Genomic DNA, 11,637 nt, shown 5'->3' on the forward strand with positions numbered 1-11,637 from the left:
CATTTAGAGAGGAAATAGTCAGTTTAATGTAATTCTCTCAGCTCAGTAAATCCTCATGCAAACACTTTGCTCCATATTTGTAATTATATATACAGTAAATAAGTTGTACTGCAACCAATTTAAGTCTGTTCATGAAAAAAATAATAAAACAACTTAAGGTTTTTCTCTTGGTAATATTATGCAAAATTATTACTGCCAACATGATGTGCATTTTTCTTGCCAATTATCTGAGATCCACTTTTTAGTTTTGGCTCTTCCAGCCAACCCCCTCCTCCTCCTCCTCCCCCTGCTTTTAACATGCAGCATCATCAAACTTGTGAAAGCAAATATATTTTTTCCCTCTCAAGAGCTGCTGTAATTCCAGTGGAGAGGACAATTACCAGCACTGTCAGTTTTGTCACAAATTATGTTTTACGCAGATAAACTTCTATTCATTTAAATGAATGCGCCAAAAAAATCGTCTTATTACTGCCCTCTGATAATTTACTGCTTTATAAACCAAGTTTTGTTTGTTTGTTTTCAATGCAGGAAAAGTAACGGCCGAGCTTCAGAGCACGACACTTTTCCTTATCAACAAGCCTCAGCATGAGGTTTAATACAGAATGAACWTTTATTTCTTTTATCACAGCAGGAGAGCGTTAATGGGAAAAAAGACTTAGGAAGATGCCAACAATGTTAATAATTTAAAGCCTACAAGTCCTCAAATGAATGCATATCATCCGCCGTGATGAGGGTTAAAGCAAGCCTGGAAAATAATGTTCCCAATCTTAAGTGCTACAGTGAGACTGTTAGTGATTAGAGTATGTGTTGAGTGTGACTCTCAGCTACTACCACACCAAATTTTAGCTCAATATTTGTGAAATCGACTAAATTCTAGCTCTTTTAGTGTTTGCTTTACTTCCAGAGTGTTTCATTCAGTATTTTGCTAACAGACACGGGCAAAAACTCGATTCCCCTTGGATTCATTGGAGGTCCATAAATAAATCAAATGCCAGCGAGTTTGYATGTTTTTGTGCAGCAAACGTGTTGGTCAGAAAGATAAATAGTGAGAAAGACATATTACATTTTACTCCACAGAAACGATCTGCAGCAGCCACTAATAAAACTCTGCCCATTTCTCGTTGGAAAAGATTATAGAGGCTGGATGGGGAAATTGGTTGGAGGGAATTCACCTGCAAGATTTCAAATCACTCGTTTCCTCTGATGTATCTGCTCTCATTTGCATCACAGTTGGCAGGGTTACAGTGTCTATTCAAAGTTTTATGAAGAAAACTTGCGAGTGATTTCCATATATTTGGACTGTAACAACACCGACATCTGTTTTTGACGCTTTTTGTTTTGCACAAATGCATTTCAAACTGATGGGGTTTTTTTTTAGATTTATGAATTGCAGCTTTTGATTTGATCAATAAAAGTGAGCTGTAAACAGTTTTGAGTCTTTTGTCGGCCTCTCGAATGTAAAAGGCGACATTTGAAGTAGAAAATAGCCTGAAATGTTACCCTGCAGATTATTTACCGAGTGCCACAAAGTCAAGCAAACAGTGCGCAGCTTTCCTCACACACTGTAATCTCTGCGGTGGTCTTATTCACACAGACACACAGTGGTGGGCCCCAGTAAATTCCCACAGTGCTCTCTACTGGAAAGAAACAGAAATGCACATTTTAGTGCTCAATCTGGAAAGGCAAAAACATCAAACAAAAAGAGATTTTTGTTCATTCATGTAACTCATCTGACCTTTGCCTCTGCCACACTAATTGAACTGATGTTGGGCATTTTAAGTTACTTCAGAGACAAACTTAAATCACTCTTATAAGCTCGAAATTTCATTCACTTCATATAAATTCATCTTTTTTATGTTTGTATTATTAGTTTTAGCATTGTGCATTTAGTTTATTTCCTGACACCAAAAGCAATGGGGCAATGATGCTTTAGCCCATGCTTGTGTGCGTATTTGTGTCAATTTGTCTGTTAGCAAAATATCTCATGAACTGTAGCATAGATTTTAATGAATATTTCTGGAAATAATCACTGGATGTACAACTACAACTGATTCATTTTTAAAGTCAATCCAATTCAAGATAGCCGCCTCAGCTAATCAACATTAACAAACAAAAATGTCCAAAACTCAATCAAGTGTACAGATGTGGAGATAGAACGTAAGTGTGGTAGTAGCTGAGCTATTTACGACACATACAGCGGGTAAAATAAGTATTGAACACGTCAACAATTTTCTCAGTAAATATATTACTAGAGGTGCTAATGACATGAAATATTCACCAGATGTTGGTAACAACCCAAGTGATCCATACATACAAAGAAATCAAACCATAAATGTCCAGAAATGAAGTTATTTGTAATAATGTGGAATGGCACAGGGAAAAAGTATTGAACACATGAAGAAAGGGAGGTGTAAAAAGGCATGGAAAGCCAAGACACCAGCTGAACTCTCTCAGTAATTAGAAAGCAAGCCTGCCCCTTGTCAGTGCAAGTTAATATCAGCTGGTTAAGACCCAAATGATGGCCAGGTATCACACAAGAACCATCTGATGATGGGTAAAAGTAAAGAGCTCTCTCAAGACCTTCACAACCTTATTGTTGCAAAGCATAATGATGGCATCAGTTACAGAAGAATGTCTAAACTTCTGAAGGTTCCAGTGAGCACTGTTGRGGCCATAATTCAGAAGTGGAAAGAACATTATTTCACCATAAACTGACCACGACCAGGTGCTCCTCGCAAGATTTCTGACAGAGGAGTGAAAAGAATTATCAGAAGAGTTGTCCAAGAGCCAAGGACCACTTGTGGAGAGCTTCAGAAAGACCTGGAATTAGCAGGTACGWTTGTTTCAAAGAAAACAATAAGTAATGCACTGAACCACCATGGCCTGTATGCACGCTCACCACGCAAGACTCCACTGCTGAAGAAACAGCATGTTGAAGCTCCTTTAAAGTTTGCTGCACAACATTTAAACAAGCCTGTGWAATACTGGGAGAATATAGTCTGGTCAGATGAGACCAACATTGAACTGTTTGGATGCCAGAATACACATCATGTTTGGAGGTCAAATGGCACTGCACATCAGCCCAAAATCACCATACCAACAGTGAAGTTTGGAGGTGGGAACATCATGGTGTGGGGCTGTTTTTCAGCATATGGTACTGGCAAACTTCAAATAATTGAAGGAAGGATGAGTGGAAAAATGTACAGAGACATTCTTGATAAAAATCTGCTTCCATCTACCAGGATGATGAAGATGAAACATGGCTGGACATTTCAGCAAGACAATGAGCCCAAACACAAAGCCAAGGAAACTCTCAGTTGGTTTCAGAGAAAGAAACTAAAGCTGCTGGAATGGCCCAGCCAATCACCTGACCTGAATCCAACAGAAAATCTATGGAAAGAACTAAAGATCAGAGTTCATAGAAGAGGTCCACGAAACCTTCAAGATTTGAAGACTGTTTGAGGAAGAATGGGCCAAAATCACACCTGAGCAATGCATGCCACTAGTTTCTCCATACAGGAGGCGTCTTGAAGCTGTCATTGACAACAAAGGCTTTTGTACAAAGTATTAGATAAATTTCAGTAAGTGTGTTCAATACTTTTTCCCTGTGCCATTCCACATTATTACAAATAACTTCATTTCTGGACATTTATGGTTTGATTTCTTTGTAYGTTTGAATCACTTGGGTTGTTACCRACATCTGGTGAAAATTTCATTTGTTCAATAMKTATTTTACCYGCTGTACTTTCAGCATGACATCTCATGGCTTCAYAGCATGACGTTGAATGTCTGACGGCATCTTTTCTCAGCATAAAATAATCCAAAACTCTGCCAAGGTGGCAGGCGACACACATTCCTTGAGGAAATGCTAGGCATTTAATTCAKCTGGAGGAACGCTGATATTTAAGTGAACATAGCTTGACTTTGTCAAGACATCAATAAACATAAGACTATTTTAATGCTGGAGCCGTCTGCCAGTGGCTGCCAGCACAGCAGAGGCAAACACCCCAAAGCCCCTGCAGCACAGGGCACTGCTCCGCTGCTTTAATCTCAAATGCAGCGAATGTGCAACATTATGATCTTATGGAAATGATGCAAATAATCACATTGCCATCCTCCATTAGTATGTCACAGCCTTGAATTATGCAATGTTATGCGAAGCGCTCTGTCCACCCTCCACTTTTGCATTCAGAAAGCAGAGTGATGGTCCGCATGTCTAATAAATACTGCAGGAGGATACATTTGGTCCATCTACCTAACTGYATAAATCAAGGAGCTTTCCAGCCCCGTTTTATTCAGGCTTTGCTTGGCTGCATGGCTGCGTTGCTCTTCTTCTCTCCAAAGTCTCTGTGGTTACCTGGACATATATGTATACCCTCATGTTTTTGTATCATTCTAAAGATTGATTTTGAGCATCAAAATATACACAATCCAATGTGTTGTTGAAAAAGCAAAGATGGTAGCAATACATAAAGCAGMCYGATACATACCTACATACTAATATGTATTCTGTAAGGTATGTGGTTTTACACCTTGTATCTATGGGGRCCAGGCAGTCTTATGAAGTCACTCGTCACTCTGGTACTTGTATTTGGTAAAATTCCAGTTAGGTACTTACCAGGTACATCCCTAATGCTTACATGGTACATTACAAGTACCCGGTAAGTGCAGGGTAACAATTCTTTTCATAATACAACCATATCCCAGTAGATACATAATTTGTAACTATTAAGTACTCAGTATGTACCAGTTTGCATTAACATTTAGTCAAATTTAAATCATCCAGTCATATTGCTCACACACCTAATGTCTGCAACAAATATGAAGGTATTTTTTAGGTGCAACCAAATATCCGTAAATATTTTCTTTAATAAAAGCAAAGCAACCTAAAAGGAGTTCATTGACAGGAGACCAGAAGTTAACAGATGTCTTTTTTTTTTTGTTCTTCATCTGTGATTTTAGATTTCAAAGCTGCACACTACAAACAGAAAAGTGAACTTTCTGAGCGTTTCTTGACCCGAGGACAGACCCAGACACTGGTGCTCTGCTGGCTTCCCAGCAGCTGTGTCYAATTTCTGGTCTGTTGCTCCAATTATTTCCCCAATTATATTTTAGAAGTCTCCATCGGTTAATTAGGGCCACAAGTGTTGGCACATCAAAATACTGTAGAAATGATGCAAAGTGTCATCCATTTTTTTTYCCAGTGTTTAGCTTCCTGGTTTCTACTCTCTTTCTTGATGTCAACTTGATAAAATGCAGCACAGTTTCCACATTTATTGCTCCATTTTGTGATGCAAGGAGGAACTGATAATTTTTTTTTTTTTTTTTTTTTTATTGGTGTGGGTGTGTGTGTGTGTGTGTGTGTGTGTGTGGGAGTGGGGGGGGGGCGTTTTTACTGAGTTCCTCTTCATTTCAGGCGATGTGTTTAATCTCAGTCTAAAGAGGTTTTTTTCCAGAGAGAGAAGAGGAGTTCAGGCAGGTTCAGTCTGCTGAGAAGTGGAACTAATACAGTTTTCAGACCAAGGATTCGGACTAAAGACTCTCTGTCATGAATTTGCCAAGGTTTACAAAGGTTTTACAAGTGGTGTAAAAACACATTATTTTTGAAATCCTACTGGGGATTTTTTTTCTTCCAAAATTATAATTAGCTACTTTCATAGTCCAGTAAAATCTTGGAAATATGTGATGTTAGGTATTTTATTTCAAAGACAATAAAATAATCAAGGCCTTATGTTCATAGCGTTACGTTATTATATTTGTAACAAATATAACTTTATTAACTGTGAGAATAACTGAGTTGAAATAAAATTCGTAAAAAGCAGCAACGTTAGTTTCATCACATCTGGATATCAGAAACACCTGCTTTACACATCTGAGGAGGACYGGCACGTTTGGATGCTTCAAAGTGCAGTTTAGCAAAAGATTAGCTTTTACTGGTGATGCATGACAGTAACGTTTTTTTTTTTCTCCGTTCTCTGTACCTTGTGAATTTGAGCAGTGGGAGATGTCAGTTTCTTCCCGACAGCTCATTTGTCACTTTTTAAAGCTTTTGTTAGTCGTTCTTATCATCCATTCAGAGTCCAGACATGCTAACTTCTCAAGTGGAAAAGTCAATCTGCAGACACGTGGCTGGGAGCAAATAAAAAAACAAGGTTTAGTTTCAGTTTTTATCAGCTGCAGACACTTTTTGTTATCCACTAAAATACAAGAGTTTTTTGACTGTTCTGGACCAAACAGCTGTAATGATAAGATCACTTACTTAAAACATATGTTGAAATTTATCGTCTTTTAATTTGTTCTGTTCAAATATGAAAGTTTGTCAAATTTTACATTGCAATGCCAACATTCTTGTAATAATAAGTTTGAGCAATTGTTCAGACTTTTTAAATAAATTTAAATAAATGCACCAGAACCACTTTTTTGTTGTTGAAGCCCCACATTACCCACAGTTCAGTTCTCATATTTGGTTCTGTTTAGAGCTAATGTAAGTTAATGTGCATCTTATTTGCTTACAATTGTATGTACGTAAAACTAATTTCTTTATTTAATTAAATAAAACAAAACACTATCAAAGTATATTTGTTTTTTACAAACTTGTGTTGAAGCAGACGCCTAATTAAGGATTTAAAACCACTTTAAGGAAACCTACAACGGAAAACATTTACAGCAGTGCGGTTATACGAATTTCGCATGAAAAACATTTAAACAATCAAATCCTTGATCCACTTTCTTACAGAAGCACTGCAGCCGAGGCAGCGTGCAGCGTTTGATCTTCTTTCCATGATGTCTGAGGAAAGACTTCACAGAAGACACCTAGGAGAGCATCTGGGGAAAGAGAGGTACTTTGTTTGGCTCAGTGGCGTACATTTGTACTTTCTATAAAACACAAAGTGTTGTTTTAATGGAACTAAGTTAATATCTAATCAAGCTCTACTTTTGCAGCAGTTTTATGGAGGCATTAAATGTTGCTGTAAATGATACTAATTTAAAAATAATAATGAAGATGAGGCATAAGATGACCTTATTGGATAAAAAAAAGACTAGGCTACAACTTGTAGTTTTCAAAAGATACAAGCAACAAAACCTAAAAAAAATTGTCTTAGTCGCCAAAACTTTAAGACCCCCTCCCGCCATTTGTGGCACAACTTTTATATTTTGTAATGTGACACCAACAGTTTTCCTTTCCTGCAATGTTAGACTGCCGACTTAAGAAGTTAGTTGTGTTTGGGGAGGTGATTTGTTGAAACACACTTTTGGCTCATGTTAAAAAAAAACATTTTGTGGATTGATAGTTCTGCTGCTTCCTGGTCATTTTCTTATGTTTATGATAGGATTTTGATAAGAAATCATGTAATATATTAGTAGTTTTAAAAAGTTTATTGGAGAACTGAAGCAATGCATTCTGGGTACAAGATGGAGAATAGGAAACCGTCTTCATTTCATAGTAAGAGCATGAATTTAAACTATCTGTGTGTAGCTTTAATATGATGTAAAACAGCAGGTTGGTGGCTGAAGATGCAGCAGCCATAAATTATTATAATACCTCCATCTACCCTCCCAAAGCTCATATTTTTTATTTAATAATTTCATTCTTCTCAGTTCGTTTGTGAACTTTCTGCTCAGAGGTGAACACAAAGTTTCCCCAAGAAAACAAAAACGCAATTCTCCGCAATTTTTTTTTTGTTTTTTTTAGCAACCCGATAAAAGATCTGTGAATACATTTGGAACTACTCCCACTATAAGCAGCTCTTTTTGCACATCAATGGCGAGAAGTCCATTTGATCTAATTACATTTACAATTGCCTTTTAATTTTAAGAGCATTCATGTTTTTGCCCTGTTCTTGTGGAAACGTATCAAAAAAAATGGATGAAAATGCAGTGACGAGGGCCGCAAGGCGAGATCCGGCACTGAATCCACAAAGTTACAATTATAAATCCCAAACAAACGCCGACCAAAATGTACATTATGCCAAGGAGAGACATGAATAAAACATGGCATGCAGCTGTTCCAGTATTACAATTAACATCCCTCCTTAATAGACGCTCTTGTTGCAMTAATTTAAACAAAAGTACTGAAGTGATCAGGAGTGCTCGAGGGTTTAATAAGTAAATGTTAGGAAGCTGTATAAATAAATTGAAACGACTTCTCCAGTGATTGCAAATGCACAATTTAGGTATGCAGGTCCTTGGGAGGTGGGGGGCTGAGTAAGTTCACATTTTAAAAAGGCAACATTACTTGATTGCAGGCTAAATCTAAACCTGCTGATTTATTTTGATGGCATTCAGTTTTATGAGACTAACAACGAAGCGACAGAAAAGCTTTCAATCAAAGCCGGGCAGGAATAATCACGCCTGAAAATTACCAGCAGTCATGTTTTGGTTTTTATTTTTTTCAATAATTACTCTTCTCATGTTTAAGTAACAAGTGGAGATGACCTTCAGAAGCAGAACACAGCTGTCTGCAAACGCTCGTGTCTCAAGTCATTTTACAGTTGGGTTAAGTTGATAAAAAAACCAATAAAAACCTCTGGCATGACAGCACTTCTCAAGGTGAATCATCATGCATGATCGGCCTCCTTCTAATGTTGTTCAAGCCCAGTGTTGCATCAAGGCTTGAGGACAAATATATAAAATTTATCTTTCAAAACTATTTAATCAAGGCTTTATATCATTTTTGGACATCTTATGTACAGTAACTTTCAAACAGAGCCAGCAGAGTTCTTCATCATTGGTGTCAAAGAGGCCGAAGTGGCATGAACTAAAGAATAATCTGGTTTTTGAAGCCGCGGTTCAGGTCTTTGTGTGGGAGCACAATAGAGTTCAGTATGATCACCTCAGAGGGAATGGTGACGTTACAACCTGCAGGCATAAAAAAAGATCAATTAAGTTGGTGTGGGTAACGACACAAAAGACAAAGTTATYCTTTAGATGTTTTAACTCTTCCTTTACAAATTAGGTGAAATGTATTTACATCTGACATTTTTGAAGCAAAATAATGAGAACAAAATCTAAAAACAAAATGGGATTCAGCATTTCTAAAGCAAAAACATCCAAACAATAAACCTGTTGCACTGGACAGAAAACTTCGACGGAGTATTAGAGCCACACTATGAGATTCTTTTTCTTTAAATACTTTCCCTTGGGGATTTACGAGATTAAAGTCATAATATTACGAGAATAAAGTCATAATCATGACAACGTAACGTGTCCATTTTCCGTTCCTGATTTTTATTCATTCCCTCGTCATTTTCCTCACACCTTCTRTGAACAACCATGCATGTCTCTGTGTTTATAAAGTAGCTAGTTTGCAATAAATTATGGGTCACTGTTAGTGTAATACTGTATGCTTTCATCCAAATTAGGTGACGACTAAATCTAACAATGCATCCATTAATGGCTTCAGTTTATAATTGTTTGCGTTATCGTTTCTAAGTCCTGCTACTGATGCTAATGTGCAAAAACATTATTTCTTTTAACAGATATTTAAGAACTACTTCACAAGTAGCTCAACATTTCTCATTTTATTGAAGTGATAAAACTGCTTTTGCATGTAAAGGTTATATTATGACTTTATTCTCGTAATATTACCACCGTTATTCTCGTAATATGACTTTTATTCTTGTAATTTACAACTTGTTCACGTAATATTGACTTTATTCTCATTCGACTTTATTCTTGTAATGTTACAACTTTAATGTTATTTTATTACTTTATTCTCGTAATACAGTATTACCACCTTTATTCTCGTAATATTACAAATTTTATTCTCGTAATTTACGACGACTTTTATTCACGTAATATTATGACTTTACTCTTGTAATGTTGCAACTTTAATGTTGTAATTTTATTACTTTTATCTCGTAATATTACCACCTTTATTCTCGTAATATTACCACCTTTATTCTCGTAATATTACCACCTTTATTCTCGTAATATTACCACCTTTATTCTCGTAATATTACAACTTTCATTCTCATAATTTACGACTTTTATTCACGTAATATTACAACTTTATTCTTGTAATGTTACAACTTTAATATTGTAATTTTATTACTTTATTCTTGTAATAAATAAATACAAAATCTTGCTGTATGGCCCTAATACTCCATCATAGAAATAAAGACGTACGAAGCTTCAGTAGTTTGTCAGCAAAATTTTTAAAAAAGGCTTAAAGACAAAGATCACAATCATAAATCATTTATAATCTAAAACTGTGTTTAGGTTGCTTAATCTGTAGATTTGTTTTTCCTTCAAGAAGAGAAAATTTAAGGATGGTAACACAAGGATAATATAAACGGAGCAGAATTCTGAGTGACCAATCATGGCAGGATTAGAACCACAGTAAAGAGTCTGACAGATGGCCGATGAGCCCCTGTTAAATTATTATGCTACACTCATACAAGCTGAAGACTGATTCCAGCATTCCTCTGGAGACGTGCTGATCTGAGCAACCAAAAACAAAAAGCATCTCTCGCAAATATCCTTTAGTTTGTCATATCTAAGAACATTTGTAAATAAATCAACAACACTTTGCTTCTTGAAGCGGCTGTCTGCTTCTTTAGCAGCATCCATCCAGTCGTGAAACCKGCCAGCAGCTCTGAGGACCCAGGTGAGTTCAGGGTTGATTCAGGTAAGTTCAGGTGAGGTGCAAACTGTTTTTTTGGGGACAGCTTCTATTATTTTTTAATTCTGTCTTTGGGGTTTAAGCAAAGCATCTGGCTGCTTGCGGGTGGAGTCCTTGTTAAGAAACATCCGAGATAAAGGCAGCATCTTACAGACATTATGGTCAATTATCACTTTTTATGAACTTGTGGATATCTTGTGCTCCTAAATAGTGATAGSACTCAAAGCTTTAGTCAGAAAAAATAGATATAGCACAAAACACTTTAAAGTGCTTTGTTGTTTCATTTTTTCCTACTGGCATAACTGATTTGGACTGAACCAACTCATAGCTGAAGGGGGGGGGGTTCTTTTTTTGTTTGTAACTTTTTAGTTTGCATGTGTTTGTTGATTCTAATGGTGATTACGTCAAAAAATGTGAGAGAAAATGTACTGTCAGTTTGCACCCCCCACATTTAAGAAATGGAGGAGCAGCTGTTCCACATGCTCCATTTTGCAGGCGCCTATAGTGACCTCACAGATGATGTAACCGACTCAGAGGCTGATTAGTTTTCACAGGGAGGACACATTCCACTAAATCATCTTCTGCAGGATGAAATATGCCACCCATGGACAATAACAATGAACAAGGTTACGCTTGGTGGACGTTTGTTTGCAAACAGCCTGACACATACTCTCTAAAACCTACATTTAACACCCCTGGGATGTTGTATTTGATGTACTCTAACAGAAATGTCTCTTCCAGAGTTATGTTATGCTTTAATAGATTTAGAACAAAAAAATAATAATTTAGCAATTATTGTGTACTTTGTTAAAGGGATCCTTGATTAGTTGTAACAGACTGCATTTGATAAACATATATTTTAACTCTAAAATAAAGACTGTAAAAATACTGTGTTTAGTTTTGTAAATTTTTAAAAATATATTTTAACACGGACGGATCCATTTTATTTACACACAAAGCATTCTGGGTAAATGATGACGTGGATAGGTCCTCTGTGTGAGCGAGTTATATCC

At 36.6% G+C, this 11,637-nt stretch overlaps 1 protein-coding gene across 2 annotated transcripts in view; it reads right to left on the bottom strand.

Annotated features, from left to right (window-relative positions):
• Nucleotides 1–8,369: 8,369 nt before the first annotated feature.
• gmppaa (GDP-mannose pyrophosphorylase Aa) overlaps nt 8,370–11,637 on the bottom strand; it is a 10,484-nt gene continuing 7,216 nt past the window's right edge. For both annotated transcript variants that reach the window (XM_014020093.1, XM_014020095.1), the window contains one exon: nt 8,370–8,859. In XM_014020093.1, coding sequence (XP_013875547.1) covers nt 8,759–8,859 — 101 coding nt within the window. In that variant the 3' untranslated portion in view covers nt 8,370–8,758. The remainder of the gene's footprint in view (nt 8,860–11,637) is intronic.

Source organism: Austrofundulus limnaeus, unplaced genomic scaffold (genome assembly GCF_001266775.1).
Source record: "Austrofundulus limnaeus strain Quisiro unplaced genomic scaffold, Austrofundulus_limnaeus-1.0 Scaffold240, whole genome shotgun sequence".
NCBI classification, from domain to species: domain Eukaryota; kingdom Metazoa; phylum Chordata; class Actinopteri; order Cyprinodontiformes; family Rivulidae; genus Austrofundulus; species Austrofundulus limnaeus.